General features: G+C 56.5%; 1 protein-coding gene across 2 annotated transcripts in view; it reads right to left on the bottom strand.

Annotated features, from left to right (window-relative positions):
• PDXK (pyridoxal kinase) overlaps positions 1–16,751 on the bottom strand; it is a 45,146-nt gene extending 28,395 nt beyond the window's left edge. The window contains exons 1-3 of one of the 2 annotated variants that reach the window (XR_008496503.2): positions 4,341–9,029; positions 3,295–3,391; positions 262–316 (exon numbers count right to left, since the gene is read on the bottom strand). Coding sequence is in view for 1 of the 2 variants with exons in the window: in XM_054468926.2 (XP_054324901.2) it covers positions 262–316; positions 16,455–16,541 (142 nt within the window). In the remaining variant the exon portion in view is untranslated. Of the gene's footprint in view, positions 1–261; positions 317–3,294; positions 3,392–4,340; positions 9,030–16,454 lie in introns of those variants that run through there. The other variant, XM_054468926.2, reaches the window with a different exon arrangement.
• Positions 16,752–17,763: the final 1,012 nt, after the last annotated feature.

Genomic DNA, 17,763 nt, shown 5'->3' with positions numbered 1-17,763 from the left:
TCCGCCCCGTCCCTCACACCCACACTCTGCCCCGTCCCTCACACCCACACTCCGCCCTGTCCCTCACACCCACACTCCGCCCTGTCCCTCACACCCACACTCCGCCCTGTCCCTCACACCCACACTCCGCCCTGTCCCTCACACCCACACTCCGCCCTGTCCCTCACACCCACACTCCGCCCTGTCCCTCACACCCACACTCCGCCCCGTCCCTCACACCCACAGTCTGCTCTGTGCCGGCTGCTGGAGCCAATGCCTTACCTGTGTGGTTTGAAAACTGGACAGAGTTCACTGCGTCAACCTCAAATCCCAAAACCTGCAAGACAGAGAAGGAACAGGTAGGCATAAGAGAGCCAGGTCTGGGGTCCCACGAACCCCAGCAGGTGGTGACTCAGAAGAGGGGAGTAAATGAGTCCCGGCTGGCACGGGGCCCCCAGGTGCAGGCTGGAGGGCTGACACGTCAGAGCAGGAGGCTCTCCCCGAGTCACACATGACCTGTGCACAGGCATGGCCTCGCGTGTCTGGAGCTGAGCTTCCCTCTCTGGGGAGCAACCAGCCCGGGAGGGCATCGCCCAGCCCACAGGACCTCCATGGGGAAGCACTTCACGCATCATTCCAGAAATCGCACCCAGCGAAAGCACTCAATAAGACTAATAAACGATAAAACGAAGGCAATACCCGTCTGTCCAGACACTGAACAGAGGCTGGGAGGCTGTCTCTGCCGTGAAAATGTGGGCATCTACCCCACCCCTTGGAGGAAGCCAGGCCAAGGGCCCCGCGGGCAGCACACGTGCCTCAAAAGCCTGAGTGAGAGACAGGGAGTGGGCGCATGAGGACAGAGAGGGAGGGAGATGGTGAGGGTTCGAGACAGATGGAGAGGGAGGACGGAATCCACGGAGCGGGGGCCTCCTTCCTGTATCTCCAAGGGCCAAGCCCGGCCTCCGCTAGTTTGGGGGGCCATCCCCACCCTCTCCTGCGCACCAGCAATGCCCCAAACCCTCTCTTCCTGCTGCATCTGAACAGCCAACCACCCTTGAGTTCCACCTTCACGTTCAAAGCCAGGCAGTGCCACCTCTGGTGTCAGCACTAGGACAGCGGCTGTTTCCAGCGCAGGGGGTGGGGGGGGGGGGGTGGGTGGAGAAGGGGGGTGGGGATGGGGAGGGGCTTCCGGGGCTTCCCAAATTTGTTTCTTCACTGCGTGGGGTTTGCTTTGTGATGATGAGTTGAGCTATCTGCTTAGGATTTGTATTTGCCAAGGTCTTTCTTTGAAGCCGGTATTATCACTAAACTAATGAAACACGTTAGCAGTCTTACTAATCTAACAAGTTAAAGTTAGCACTTTGCGGCCAGGTGCAGTGGCTCATGCCTGTAATCCCAGCACTTTAGGAGGCCGAGGTAGGAGTACAGCTTGAAGCCAGGAGTTCAAGACCAGTCTGGGCAAGATGGCAAAAACCCTGTCTCTACAAAAAATACAGAAATTAGCCGGGCGTGGTGGCACATGCCTATAGTCCCAGCTACTTGGGAGGCTGAGGTGGGAGGATCACTGAGCCCAGGAGATGGAGGCTGCAGTGAGCCGTGATGGCACCACTGCACTCTAGCCTGGGTGACAGAGTGAGACTCTGTCTCAAAAAACATAAAAATAAAAACAAAAAATAAAATGGGCACTTTGCAAATGTACCAGCCCGAATCCACAGCCTCTATACACAGATAGCTTGCGGTATTTCAAATCCTTTAAAATTCTAACCGACTGTGAAGAAACAGATATTAAGCAACGATGACACAAATCCTGAAAATCCTGCCAAAATATTCTGCTCCACTGCTTCTGGGTGTGTAGATAATTAATCCTTTGGGGCTGGCAAACGTATCCGAGAATGAAGTCGCTATTTTCTGCTTTTAAATGAGAGCACGAGCAAGCTGAGCCCCTGGGCTGGCATCTCCATTTCACACACCCCATCAAAATCAGCTTATTCATCAGCATCGCAAGCTGGTCTGGATGCTTCCAGAGTCTACCCATCCAACTTCATGTGCCAGACAAAGCCAGACTCAGAAGACGACGATGCACGGGGGGTGGGGTGCCAAGGTCCAAGACGGAAGGCTGGGACCCCAGAGAAAGACGTCTCCTGCTCTTACACGTGTCCTTCAGCTGGAAGCCACTGCTCTGTGCCGGACCATGCCTCTGGAATTGGCATCTCTGTACAGCAGTGGCTCCCTCCCAGGCACCGCCAGAGGTACCAAAAATGTGAAACTGAAGCCTGCGAAGAGAATGGGCTTCTGCCAGCAGCGCTCTTCTTCCCCCGGGGCTCTTCTCCCTGCAGGGGCAGCAGTAGTGACCGTCCCTTCCCATAGCAGCAGCGGAATCCGCTTTGTGGCTTTCCCTCCACCAGCAGAATTCCTCATCACATGCCCCCACAGACTCCCAGCACCCGCCAGCTGGCAGATACCTGCCTTCCCAGCTCCAGGTTCTAAAGAGTCCAGCAATTCTCTTATCCCAGGGTCAGCTGTGTGGAGCCGATGCTGGCAGGGGTCTCCTCCACGACACCTGTGTTCCCTTTTTGCCTTCTCTACTCTCTCAATACCTGGCTGAAGGACGGCCTCTACAATCGTTGCTCCGGTTTCTGTTTCTGGACTGGACCCTGCCTGATACACCTCATCTTTCCCCATCCCCAAGGGAGCCAAGGACAGACTGGTTCTTGGCCCATGGTTCAGCCCAGCGGGCTGCTGGGCTCTCCACAACGCTCACCTCCCGCCCGGAGCATGGGCCCCAGTTCCAGCTCCTTCACAGCCTTCACAGGAACCGCCTTCATCAAGGACAGGCCAGGTGCCCTGTGAGCAGCCCTGCTGACTGATGGGATCAGCTTGGGCCCCTTTAGGAACAGCATTGCTGGTCTGTGTATGCGAATCACCTTGTTTTACAGTAAACCCTGTCCCTATAATGGCCTATGGGGCTCTTCCGTGGCAGAATTCTAAGAATGACCTTCAGGGACCCCGCTCACCCTCGGGCAACCCCCTGAGTGTGGGTGAAACCTGTCAGTGTGATGAGATCTCTCTCCCATGAGGATCTTCTTATCCAGGACAGTTTAATTGAATGACATGAGCCCTTCAAAAGCAGAGTTTTCTCAGGCTGATAGGCAGAAGGAAAAATCAGAGATTGGAAGTTAAAGAAGGACTCAACGACTGTTGCTGGCTTTGAAGATGGATTGGGCCACACAATTGCCAGATGCAATAGTGCAGGTCAGTTTTACATAGAGTCATTATTAAAAACTGAGTCATATGGCCAGGCACAGTGGCTCACACCTGTGATCGCAGCACTTTGGGAGGCTGAGGCTGGAGGATTGATCACTTAAGCCCAGGAGTTCAAGACGAGACTGAGCAACACAGCAAGATTCCATCTCTATTAAAAAAAAAAAAAACTGAGTCATAAAACTTACAATTATGTAAGTTATATTATTATTTTTTGAGACAGGGTCTCACTCTATCACCCAGGCCGCAGTGCGGTGGCACAATCATAGCTCACTACAGCCTTGAACTCCTGGGATCAAGGGATCCACCCTCTTCAGCCTCCTGAGTAGCTAGGACTACAGGTGCGTGCTGCCACACCTGGCTAATTTTTATATTTTTTTGTTGAGACAGAGTCTCACTATGTTGTCCAGGCTGGTCCTGAACTCCTAAGTTCAATCAATTCTCCTCCCTTAGCCTCCCAAAGTGCTGGGACTACAGGTATGAGCCACTGCACCCAGACTACATAAATTATATTAAAAGTAAACATAATATATATTCTAGCCTCACCACTTCCTAGTTTACTAGCATTTTACCCTATCTGTTGTCTACTCAGCTATTTGTGTCTATTGTGTCTGGAGGGAAGAACGCTACATGACAGAGGCTGCTGCGCAGCTCTTTCCTGCTCAGGTTGGTAGTTTACATTCAGCTATAGCGGAAGTATTCACACCATGGAGCTTGGCAGTACATACTCTCAATCAGATATGAGGGCTGGGCACAGTGGCTCACGCCTATAATCCCAGCACTTTGGGAGGCTGAGGCGGGAGGATCACCTGAGGTCAGGAGTTCGAGACCAGCCTGGACAACATGGCAAAACCCCGTCTCTACTAAAAATACAAAAATTAGCCAGGTGTGGTGGCTCGTGCCTGTAGTCCTAGCTACTCAGGAGGCTAAGGCAGGAGAATCACTTGAACCTGGGAGGCGGAGGTTGCAGTAAGCCAAGACTGCGCCACTGCACTCCAGCCTGGGTGACAGAGAGAGACTCTGTCTCAAAAAAAATTCAAATCAAACCAAATCAATCAATCAATCAACGAGATATAAGCAAGACTCTCTGATGCCCATACCTGCCGTGACGGTCCACTGAGGCCTGTGGACTATCACCTCATCCCCCTTCTTGGGATGGTCTTATTAGGCCGCCGTGCTACTGTTTTTTGTTTTTTTGTTTTCTTTTTTTGAGACAGGATCTCACGCTGTTGCCCAGGCTGGAGTCCAGTGGCACAATCTCAGCTCGCTGCAACCTCTCCCTCCTGGGCTCAATTGATTCTCCTGCCTTAGCCTCCCGAGTAGCTGGGACTACAGGCATGTGTCACCATGCCTGGCTAATTTTTTATGTTTTATTTTTTGTGAAGAAATATTGCCTATATTGCCCAGGCTGGTCCTGAACTCCTGGGCTCAAGCAATCCTCCCACCTCATCCTCCCAAAGTGCTGCAATTCCAAGGCGTGAGCCATCGTGCTTGGCCTGTGCTACCGTTCTGCTCCTAGCTCCCCTCAATGTGCATTCCCCACCCGCACCTCCAGATGTACCCCTCTAAACCCAGCCCTTGAGGGTCTGCTGCGCCCACAGGATGCAGCTCAGACTCCCGGAGCGTCCCACTCCCACAGCTGATGTCCCTGGCTGCTGGGTCACCCATCACTCTGTGAACTCCTCACTGGGCTGCAGAACCCTGGGCACCTTCTGAACCCTGGAAAGCTCTGAAACCCCTGTGCCTGGCCAACTCCCCTCTCTCAACTCAGACCGTCCTTCTTGCAGCCTCCAAGACCCTGCTGCAACCGTGCCTATGTAGCCTCCGCGACAGCACGCGAAGAACGAGGGTTCTTCAGGATTGGGGCTCCCTGCCGGCCCTGGCCAAAGCCCCTGGCCTCTGGCAAACCCACTGCTGCCACAGAACAGCCTGGCTGTCTCCGATGAAAAGTCTGAAGGACAAGCTCCTGCTCAGCCTCTACTGCAAGGTGTAGCTCCGTAAACGGAACAAGTACCCAGCACACAGGGGAGCCAGGGCGGGAAGAGCCGGGGGGATGGGGGGTGGGGGTGCGGGATGGGGGGGCTGGGCTTTGCACCACTCATCCGTGCGACGTATTGGGGCTCCCCCACCTGCAGGCGTGCGCCCTGTCTCCTGCCCAGAGAGAAAGCCAGTCAGATGGCTACACTGCCCTGGGGGGTCAAAATAATCCCAGCAGAGTCCAGGCCAGTGGGATGGCTTAGAAACGGTTCCAGCTTCCTCCTGGGAACTTCCTGCGGGGGCCACAGCGGAAGGGCTTTCAACCTCATTAGTCATCTGGCTGGACCAGTCATCCAGCTGGACCGCAGGAGCAGTGGTGGCAGATCCAAGGCCGAGGCCTCTCTGACTCCCTTCTCCCTGCCGCCCGCGACACAAGCTCATCCTCTGCCAGGCGCAGCCCGCAGTCCTCCTCCCTCGGCCAGTGGTGTGAGCAACCCTCCTCCTGCCCACGTGCGGGAGTGGCTGCCTCGGGCTCCTCCCAGGGCCCACGTGCGCGCCTTATCGGCAGCATCCCACTCTGCTCACAGTGAGGCAGACAGCGAGACACAGCGAGACACTATGTGAGCGCGGCAGCTCAGCTGATCCTCCTCCTCCGGGGAGGGAGAGTGACTCAGAAGGGCAGGAGTGGGGGAAGCTCTGGAACATTCCGGCATAGCTCCTCCACCCCAGCCTGACCACCCCAGTTCCAGGCGTTCCAGGGGAGAGCAGGGTGAGCGCTGCACAGAAGCTGAAGCCACCCACCCAGCAGAACCCTTCCTGTAGCTTATTTTGCAAAGAGACCTCTGACCACTTTAGGAAACCAGAATGAGGAAAGACGACGGGAGAGATCATGCGACTGCTTCACCCTGATCAACCTGGGGCCCAAGCACCCGGTGTCCCTCCCACCGTCTGTCACTGGTCAGCCCTATGATCCACGTCAACCATGTCCTCTGTCCTACAAACTCCCAGGGAAACTTCTGGTGGAAATGGCCCCAAGCCCCCCAGAGCAGTCTCCCCTCATCCCTGACCTACCCCTGCCTCAGCCTTCACAGATCCAGAGCCCACACCGCCTGGGCCCCCAGCCCTGCTCAGAGCACACGGACACCCAGCCCCCTACTTCCAGGCTCACGGTGCCGCAGAGGGACTGTGCACTAGTTGGTCAGGAGCTGCCAGGTGCTGGGCTCACTGCAAAGTGCTAAGGGAAGGCAGAGGTCATGGCTGGCTCAGAAGTGCCCAGATGGCCAGACAGCTGGGGGCTGAGTCCAGGGATTGCCAAAGCAGCATTCCTGACCCAAATGGGCTCCCTGGTGTGACCTCGGGCCCCGTCCACCCCCACAGCGTGCAGCAAAAATGCCACCTTATTCTAGCTCCAGAATCTGCTCCACGGGGCCTCACACCCACTGCACCCTCCTCCCGGATGCTGTTCCTCTCTGTGCCCCGGCCGGCAGAGCTCCACCTCGTGCTGGCTCCCTCCCACCCCTTGGAACTCGCTCCCACGCACAGCAACTGGCCCTTGGGGTCAGCCAAACCTGTGTGCACTGCACAGCTTCCTCCTTTAGCTGTCCTAGGGTGACCACATTCCCAGAGGCTTGGTGACTGTCACAGGTAAGGAGATGGGACAAGAGGCTGAGCAGGGCTAGGCACCTGCTTCAGGAATGGGGAAAGCTGCCGGAGGAGTGGCCAAGGACAGGGACAGGGGCTGGCAGGCTTGTCTTGGCCACAGAACCCTTTAAAACAGAGGCCCCATGCAGAGCTGGGGAATAGACGGGCACAGGGCGGCTGCTCTGTGCGCAGGAAGGGAGGCGCTGCCGGCCCCTCCTTGGCCGATCGCACGGTTTTTCGCTCAGCCCATCTCTGACAACTCCTTTTATCCTTTCTTCTTGAGAAGTTTCCTCTGTTCTTATTCCTCAGCGTCACTCGCTCTGTGAACTGGGCGCGCATGATTCCATTTCAAAAGCTCTGTGTGGGTGTGCACCCGCAGACACCAAGGCCAACAAGCCACAATGCCAATCAGCAGCCCCTGTGTCCCCGAAGCTGCCCGTTCTGCAGATCCGCCCCTCCCTTTCCAGAGAATGCCAGTCACACCAAGCCTCCTAGGAGGGAAGTCACTTACAGGAAAGACGGGGGGACCGGCCAACACTGGGGCCTGCAGAGCAACACACCACACACACACACACATGCTTGCCCATGACACATACATGCATGCCCAGACATATGCATACACGCCATGCACACATGCCTCATACACACATGCACACACGCCCCATACACACATACACACAAGCATCCCACGTGCACACACGCCCCATGCACACATGCCCCATACACACATGCACACACGCCCCATACACACATGCATCCCACATGCACACACACACCATGTACACACACACCCACATACACACACACCATGTACATACACACGTACACACACACCCACATACACACACACACCATGTACACACACACCATGTACACACACACCATATACACACACACCCACATACACACACACCCACATACACACACCATGTACACACACACCCACATACACACACACCATGTACACACATCCACATACACACACACACCATGCACACACACACACAGACACACACACCATGCACACACACACCCTGTACACACACCATGTACACACAAGCACACCCACATACACACACACCATGTACACACACCCACATACACACACACCCTGTACACACACACACCATCTACACACAAGCACACCCACATACAAACACCATGTACACACACACCATGTACACACAAGCACACCCACATACACACACCATGTACACACATACCCACATACACACACCATGTACACACAAGCACACCCACATACACACACACCATGTACACACACTCCCACATACACACACACCATGTACACATACACACCATGTACACACAAGCACACCCACATACACACACACACCATGTACACACACACCATGTACACACAAGCACACCCACATACACACCGTGTACACACACACCCACGTACACACACACGTACACACACACACACATACACACACCATGCACACACATACCCACATACACACACACCATGTACACACACACCCACATACACACACACACATACACATAAGCACACCCACATACACACACCATGCACACACACACACCATGTACACACATGCACACCCACATACACACACCATGTACACACAAGCACACCCACACACACACCATGTACACACAAGCACACCCACATACACACACACCATATACACACACACCCACACACACACCATGTACACACAAGCACACCCACATACACACACCATGTACACACACACCCACATACACACACACCATGTACACACACCCACATACACACACACACCATGTACACACAAGCACACCCACACACACACACCATGTACACACAAGCACACCCACATACATACACACCATGTACACACACCCACATACACAAACCATGTACACACACACCCACATACACACACACCATGTACACACAAGCACACCCACATACACACACCATGCACACACACACCATGTACACACATGCACACCCACATACACACACCATATACACACAAGCACACCCACATACACACCATGTACACACAAGCACACCCACATACACACACCATGTACACACAAGCACACCCACATACACACACACCATGTACACACAAGCACACCCACATACACACACCATGTACACACAAGTACACCCCCCACACACACACCATGCACACACGCATGCTATGTATACACATGCACACCCACAGACACACACACACGCACCGATGTGGGCTAGAGCCAGAGGCAAGAAGGAAAAATAGATCAGAAAATGGGACCAATAGGCTGGGTGCAGTGGCTCACGCCTGTAATCCCAACACTTTGGGAGGCTGAGGTGGGTGGATTGCCTGAGGTCAGGAGTTCAAGACCAGCCTTGCCAACATAGTGAAACCCCGTCTCTACCAAAATACAAAAATCGACCAGGCGCGGTGGCTCACGCCTGTAATCCCAGCACTTTGGGAGGCCAAGGCGGGCAGATCCCGAGGTCAGGAGATCGAGACCATCCTGGCTAACATGGTGAAACCCCATCTCTACTAAAAATACAAAAAAATTAGCCTGGTGTGGTGGCGGGCGTCTGTAGTCCCAGCTACTACTTGGGAGGCTGAGGCAGGAGAATGGCGTGAACCCGGGAGGAGGAGCTTGCAGTGAGCCGAGATCACGCCACTGCACTCCAGCCTGGCGACAGAGTGAGACCCCGTCTCAAAAAATAAAAATAAAAAATAAAAATAAAAAAAGGAAAACGGGACTGATAAGTTCTTGTTTTTCTCCATGACAGCCAAACAATAATAACAGAAACCTCAGTCCCAAACTAAGGGAGTCAGAAAAGCAAAAAACTAGCCAATTTTATTCCTTCTTGGAGAAAGATGAAAGAAAAAGAAGAAATACCAGAAACAACACCTGTTTCCTGGATTGGGACACATTCTGGCTCAGATCCAGGGACTGGCAGAGGCCAGAGAGAGAGAGAGAATCCCAACTAGACGGGAGGAAAGCCAGCTGCCCAGCGTGGCCTGGAGAGCACGTGGGAGTGTTCTGAGGACACTCAGAAGCGTCTCCAACATGCAGCATCAGCATCACCTCTAGGGAAGTTAGTGCAGGCCACTCAAAGAAGGAGGCACACTTTTCATCACTGGCTCTTTTTCCTTTTCTTTTCTTTTCTTTTTTTTTTTTTTGTTTTGAGGCTGAGTCTTGCTCTGTCGCGGGGGCTGGAGTGCAGTGGTGCAATCTTGGCTCACTGCAACCTCCACCTCCTGGGTTTAAGCAGTCTCCTTCCTCACCCTCCTGAGTAGCTGGGATTACAGTAGTGTGCCACCACGCCCGGCTAATTTTTTGTATTTTTAGTAGAGATGGAGTTTCACCATGTTGGCCAGGCTGGTCTGGAACTCCTGACCTCAGGTGATCCACCCACCTCAGCCTCCCGAAGTGCTGGGATTATAGGCGTGAGCCACCGTGCCTGGCCCAGCGCTGGCTTTTTTGTACTGTTTGCAAACGCATGTCACCTTGAAAAATGTTAAGGCAAAAATGATGTCTTTTAAAAGGCAGGGTGGTATTCTTCCAGGATCTTAACAGTGCAGTTCTGAAGACAAAGAAGGCTCTTTCTATCCTAGGAATTCTAAGAAAAAATGTAAAGATTTTTCAAAACACCAGGTGTTTTGTTTTGTTTTGAGATGGAGTCTTGCTCTGTCCCCCATGCTGGAGTGCAGTGGCGCTATCTCGGCTCACTGCAAGCTCCACCTCCCGCGTTCACACCATTCTCCTGCCTCAGCCTCCCAAGCAGCTGGGACTACAGTTGCCCATCACCACACCCGGCTAAATTTTTGTAATTTTAGTAGAGACGGGGTTTCACCGTGTTAGCCAGACTGGTCTCGATCTCCTGACCTTGTGATCCGCCTGCCTTAGCCTCCCAAAGTGCTGGGATTACAGGCGTGAGCCACTGCGCCCAGCCAACACCAGGTGTTTTAACCATTTCCCCAAGAGAACCCTCCAGCGATGCCACATCTATGAAGAAGAGGACACCTTGCAGAGCAGGGGATTTTTTTTTTTTGAAACAGGGTCTACCTAGTGCATCGGTATTCTCTGTCAACTTTCTGGTTAAAAATACATTGTATTTCCATACATGTTTATTTTTTACTTTTTTTTTTTTGTTTTTGAGACAGGGTCTCACTCTGTCACCCAGGCTGGAATGCGGTGGCACCATCACAGGTCACTGCATCCTCCACCTCCTGGGATCAGGTGATCCTCCCACTTCAGCTTCCCAAGTAGGTGGGACTACAGATGTGAGTCACATAGCCAGCTTTTTTTTTTTTTTCTTGCAGAGCTGGAGTCTTGCTATGTTGCCCAGGGTGGTCTCAAACTCCCAGGCTCAAGTGATCCACCCACCTCGGTCTCCTAAAGTACTGGGATTATAGGTGTGAGCTGCCGCACCTGGGCTTGGGGATGCTTAAATATTCGAGGATAGAAATCAGCTCCTGACTTGAGGGCCCTCAAGCAACCCCCTTGGGACCCTGTCGTGCATCTCTGGGAGCCCGGGGTGACTCGCTGCTCGTGTCCACGTGCTGCTAAAGTGCTGAGGTCCCAAAGCTCTGCAGCTTCTGCTCCTGTCCAGAGAAGCGGGGCCCAGTAAGCAGGTGGGACCCTCGGCCTCTGCCACAGCTACTTTTGCCAACGTCACTCAGCAGGCAGGAGTCAGAGCAGGTGCTGACATCCAGGGTTCCAGGGCAGGGAGCCCCCTGCCTCTTCCTGTGGGGTGTTTGAGCCACAGTCCACCTGCCTAACGAGCATGGCATTGAGGCCCCTGGACAGAGAAATACAACCTCTGCCAAGCCCCCTCAGCTGTCTCAGGTCTGCTCCACACCGACGGACCAGGAGAATGAAAGAATGAGGCTGCCTGCAGGCCCCAAACGGAGCCAGCCACCTCACAGGGTCTTCTGGTGGGGGCTGCAGGGAGTCCCATGGTCTTGCCTTCTGGTCTCTGCAATGTGGTATTTAAATGGGTCTTGAGCTAAGGCCCCAATTTAGATTCTCAAAGCCATGGAATTCAATCATTTAATGTCTGATGTCTACGACCTCCTCCCTAGGAGCGGCCCTATGAGAGCACACCTGCACTGTGGTCCTGCAGCACGGAGGTCACATGTGTCCGAGGCGGCAGTGCCTGGCACCCGGCCTCGGCTGCTCCAGAGGCTGACAGACGAAGGACACGGATGTCACCCAGCCAGCGGGAGCCCACTACCTCTCCACCTGGACAGGACGCACAGTGACAGGACAGGCTTGCCTCTCCCCACAGGGCAGCTACTGGCCTTAGACGTGCTTGGGACGATCTCTGCACAGCCCAGTTTGGAGACTCACAGCTGTGCTGCTCCCCTCACTTCCAAAAAGGACGGCTTGACATCATCAACTTCTGGGCCTTTAATTCACCCCTTGGTTTATGCCACTTTCAAATTTCTCTGAAGGCTCCTTCCAGATTGAATGCTGGACCCTCAAAGGATATGTTTAACTGAAACCTGTGAAGGGGACTCTATTTGGAAAAAGGATCTTTGGGCCAGGCACGGTGGCTCACGCCTGTAATCCCAGCACTTTGGGAGGCCAAGGCGGGCGGATCACCTGAGGTCAGGAGCTCAAGACCACCCTGGCCAACAGAGTGAAACCCCATCTCTACTAAACAGAAATACAGAAAAATTAGTCAGGTGTGGTGGTGCACACTTGTAATCCCAGCTACTCAGGAGGCTGAGGCAGGAGAATTGCTTGTACCTGGAAGGGGGAGGTTGCAGTGAGCCTAGATCACTCCACTGTACTTCAGCCTGAGCGACAGAGTGAGACCCTCGTCTCAAAAAAAAAAGAAAGAAAGAAAAAGAAGGCCAGGCATGGTGGCCCCATGCCTGTAATCCCAGTACTCTGGGAGGCTGAGGTGGGCGGATCACGAGGTCAGGAGATCGAGACCATCCTGGCTAACACGGTGAAACCCCGTCTCTACTAAAAATACAAAAAAATCAGCCGGGCATAGTGACAGGTGCCTGTAGTCCCAGCTACTCGGGAGGCTGAGGCAGGAGAATGGCGTGAACCCGGGAGGCAGAGCTTGCAGTGAGCCGAGATCACGCCACTGCGCTCCTGCCTGGGCAACAGAGCAAGACTCCGTCTCCAAAAAACAAAGAAAGAAAAAGTATCTTTGCAGATGTAAGACTCCAAGATGAGATCACGCCAGATTATCCGGGTGGGCCTGAATCCCATGTCAAGTGTGCTTTTAAGAGAACACACAGGCGGAGGCCACGTGAGGACAGAGACAGAGACTGGAGTGATTCGGCCGTTAGCCCCAGAAGCCTGGGGCCACCGAGAGCTGGAAGAGGCCGGGAAGGACCCTTGTATGGAGGGAGCATGGCCCTGCCCACACCCTGGTCTCAGACTTCTGGCTCCCAGACTATGAGAGGTGAATTTCTGCGACAACGAGCCACCTGGTTTGTGGTACTTTTATGGCAGTCCGGGCAGACTCCTACATGACCCTAAGGCTGCATAGGGTATTTTCAATCCGGCAAACTCGTACATAACCCTACAGCTGTGTACCTTAGGGTTACGGAAGCAATAGAGCAAAAGGGGTTGGGAGGATGCCCTGAGGGCCCCAGGATCTCCCCCACACAGTGAGGCCTACAGAAACACGTGAGCTGCTGAACTGATAGCCGGGAAGGCTTTCCACACATACACACCCGGGGCTCCAAAGAGCCAAACCTCCCAGACCTGGAAGAACCTGAGGTTTCCTACACCCAAGAGGAAACCGTCCTAGCAACGTGGAAGGGCAGACGGCCGCAGCCACTCGTTCCCTCCACTCCTTCCTGTCTAGAATCCAAGCCAGAGCAGCAGGGAAGTGCCCCACCCCGGGGCGCATCCTATGGCCTGTCCTGGGCAGGTCTGTGCTTGACTTGGGCAGCCCCCCAGCTCCTCTCCTCTATGAACCCCCAAACCTCAAGCCTGCCCTTGCCCTCCGCGTTCAATCTGCAAACCCCAATCATGCTGCCTGACACACAGCACCTCCTGCCAGCACTGGTCATGCCAACATGTTCCCTCCTTTAGTTCCCCACCACTAAAATGTACCTTGGGCTTAGGCCCAGAAACAAAATCCAAACACAGCTCAAGGTTTTGCTCTGCCCAGGGAGGGTGGCTGCCTCTGAGAGGACCTGGCAGAAAGCAGCTGGGGAGAACAGCTCTGAAGCCCAGACATGCAGATGGTCCAGTCGCAACAAATCTGTGCTACACTCACAAGGAGTCAGTGGGAGCTCCCTGGCAATAGGTGTACCCTGAGACTGGCATGAAGGGCACAAGGAGCCCTGGTGCTATCTTGCAAACAGGTATTGTGCCTAGTTTGCAGGTGAGGCTCCGGAAGGCTCAGAAACCAGGGCCAGGTCCCTCAGATGAGGAGACACCTGCTTTGAGGTGGGACCCCCTGACACCTGGGTCAGTCCCCATAAGGAGCCTCTCTAGCCGCCCTGCTACATGCCACACCCCTGAGGCATTCTCCAGTCTCATTCCAAGTAGCCTTGAGGCAAATCTCTGGGGCCCACCCAGAGGCTATGTTCTGCCAGTTTCTAAGTTTTCTTTCCCCACATTCAGCCATGTGAACAAGGCTTTGGAATCCTAAGCCATATGGTGATGATCAAAATCAAGAACAAACTCTTGCAAGAGCAGCTCTAGACTTTGGGGACACGTCCCCTTGGAACTGCAGCTAGAAGCGGCAAACACCAGCCCCAAGGCCACTTCCAGGCTCTGTCCCCCAGTCCCTCCTGTGCCCACTAAGGCTGGTCCAGGCTCGCTGGATCACCGGCCATCTCAGCCCCTCGGTCATCACATTGCTTCTCCTTGTCCAGCCAGGCTTGGACGTCGGGGTATGGGAGCAAAATGCCTGCATGGAACCCTGTGGAGCACACAGGTAAAGATGCTGGGCACTGGGGAGACCCCAGGTAGGAACAGCAGCACCATCCTTTCGAGGCTCCACCTGAGGTGAGCAATCAGAGGACACCCCTCCCTTGAGTCACTGGGAGTTCGAGAACAAGGGACATTGCTGGGGGATCCCGAGTGAGCCAAAGAAGGAAACAGTTTGCCCAATGAAGTAGGAGGTGGACGGGAAGAGGGACGGGACAGACGCAGCAGGACCTGCACACTTCTGCCAAGAGAGTGGCCGCTGTCCTCAGAGCCCGCTCGTTCCACACTCCTTGGCTGCCCCTGCTTCAGGGACCCTGCACCTTTCTTCCCAAGCCCAATCCTACCTCTGACTCTGCCCAAGCAATCCGCCAGCCTGTGGTGACCTCCCCCAACCCCCTCAAGCTAGGAGTGGTCCAGAGCAGTGCTTAAGAGCCGGGGCCACAGAACCGGTGCACCCTGACTGTCCCAGGCAGGGTCTGCCCGCAGCTGGATGGAACAGGGTCTCAAGTGAGACCACCTGTGAAGCACCGCATCCTTCCCAGCGGGACCTCCACTTACTTCGGACTCAAACCCCCTGCCTTTCCACGCTCAACTCTGCTCAGCTTGGTCCTCTTGGGGGCACGCCTAGGTCAGCCCTCAAATTCCACTGAAGCTCTGCTCCCCTCTTCCTGTCTTCCTCCCAGGCCAGCCCGCACCGCAGGCCCCGCCGTGCCCAGGTGACCCTTCTTTACATCCCGTGGGGCCCAGCACAGGGACCGGGCACATCTGCTCCCATCCCCAGTGACCAGGCCACAGGTGGGCAGCATAGGACAGCACCACCCGGCAGGGCACCCCCAGCCCTCCTGCTGACTCGACAAAGCCAGGAAGTGCCCGTCGTCCTGGTTCTGCCTCGGCCCTGCGTGACACCCACGCCACTGCAGCCAGGCCTCTCCTACCCCTCCACGGGCCACTTAGCTGCAACCAGGAAGCCGTGGGCTAACGCGTTTTAAAAGGTGGCTCCCTAAAGCCAATCCGCACAGTCCCGAACTGCTCTCTGGGGCTTTTCCTCGTCAGAGCAAACACCTGCAGGGATACCGCTCTGCTAGAGGGTGCAGGGCACCCCCTGCCCCACCCTCTTCCCTTCGGCCACCTCCTGGCGTGATCAGGCCGAGTGGATCCACCCTCGTGGGCACCGTGACCTCACTCGGCGTCTTCCTCCTTCTGCCTGACTTCCCGACCCACAGGGGCCCAGTAGGTGAGCGCGCGAGCGCCTCGAGCTCCACGGCCGCCTCTGCGTTCCAGTGGGGCAAGGTCCCGGCTCGCGTGACTGCTCCGGGACTCCTCGGGGCTCTGCGGCATTTCCTCGCCTCCGGGAGCCGCACCGCCCCCCCGCCCCCGCGGCAGTTGGCCTGGTCGGCGGGAAGGGGCGAGGACGAGCGGCTGCGCCACAGCTGGCGCACAGGGCTCTCTCCTACCCGCGCACCCCGACGCCGGACCCGTCCCACCCGCAGGGGCCCCCAGAGCGCTCAGCCCTTCGCTTCCGCCCCCGCAAGCCAAGCAGAGCGGGCGGCTCATCCCGCGCCCGCCTCCAGGGCGCCCGCGCCAGGCTCTGCCCGCAGCTCCCGAGCCTCCCTGGGGGAACTGAGGCTCGTCTCGGGCAGCCCCGCCAAGGTCACGGGCTCGGGTTACGTAAGCCCGGGCTGCGGGCGGATGCGTACCTGCAGCGGGAACGTGGCCGCCCGGTTGCCCACGTAGCCGCGGATGACGTGGCTCTGTATGGAGAGCACCCGGCACTCCTCCTCCATGCCGGGCCTGGCCGCGGCGGCGCGGGGCCGAGGCGGGGGCACGCTCTCCGCCGCTCGATCGGGCTCGGGCTCCGGCTCGGCTCGGGCTCGGGCTCCGGCACCGGCTCCCCTCGGCTGCGACTCCGGCTCTGGCGCGCGGCGGCCCCGATCAGCGCAGACGCCTCCTTCTGACCTCAGCGGGCGGCTCCGAACCCGCGAGTTCCGCGCGGCGCCGGGGGCGGGCTGGGGGCGGGCCGGGGCGGGGACAGCCACGCAGGCCCCGCCCCCGGGCTGGGAGGAAGCGAAACCGGACCCTGGCCGCGCTGCCGCGCCAGGTGGCCCCCGCCACTCTGTCGCCCGAAACGCTGGGTTTGCACTTTCATTCCGCCTGGAGAGGGCTCTGGAGCGCCGTTCGTTCGTTCATTCATTCATTCAACACACGTGCTCCGCCTCAGCCCTGCGCCCCGCGCCCCGCGCCCCGCGCCCCGCGCCCCGCGCCCCGCCGCACGCAGGGCAGACTCGGGGGCCCGGGCTCCACGCCCCTGACCTCCGGGCGCGACACTCTCGCAACGCGGAGAGCCACGAGAGTGCGCGCGGGCGTGGAAATAGTGCCGAGGCGCGAAAGTGACCCCCGACCCCGGATCCCCAAGGGAACCGCGCTCTCAACTGCCTGCAGGGTCCGGAGCCCGCATCCGATCCGCGTCCCTTCCCAGGGGCCGCACGGGAGCTGACAGACACGGGGCCGGTGGGACCCAGTCTCCCCCGCACCGGCCTGGGGCGGCGGGCTTCTCTGGGGGCGCCCCAGACCCTTGCGGACCCTGAGTACCCACTGCGGTGGCGCGGCCTGCAGAGGCCCCCAGCCCCTGGCCACATGCCCGGCCGTCCATCCACAGGTGCCCGGGCCTGGGCCATGTGTCTGATCCCACCCCAACCCTGTCTTCCTGTGGAGGGCCTGCCTTCGAGGACGAACCTAACCCCCTAGGGGACCCCACAGCCTTCACTTCCCACCCCTACACTCTCCACAGCTGATGCACTCCCTGCGGCTTCCCTGCACCACCCCGGGGAACGGAGGCCTTTGGGTTCCAGACTTGCAGACATGGTGATTTGGGGCCCTGGGGTCAGTATCACCAGACTAAAGTCTTGGTGACCTAACACAGCGCATCTAGGGCTCTGTAGCCCTCAGCGGGTGCTGAGGACTGAGGGAGGAAGACATTACTTAGAGATCTAGGTTTTTAAAAGAAAG

The sequence above is a fragment of the Pongo pygmaeus genome, chromosome 22 (assembly GCF_028885625.2).
Source record: "Pongo pygmaeus isolate AG05252 chromosome 22, NHGRI_mPonPyg2-v2.0_pri, whole genome shotgun sequence".
Lineage (NCBI taxonomy): Eukaryota > Metazoa > Chordata > Mammalia > Primates > Hominidae > Pongo > Pongo pygmaeus.
Note: the sequence above shows the minus strand (reverse complement) of the source record. Positions and strands in the feature narration are given on the sequence as shown.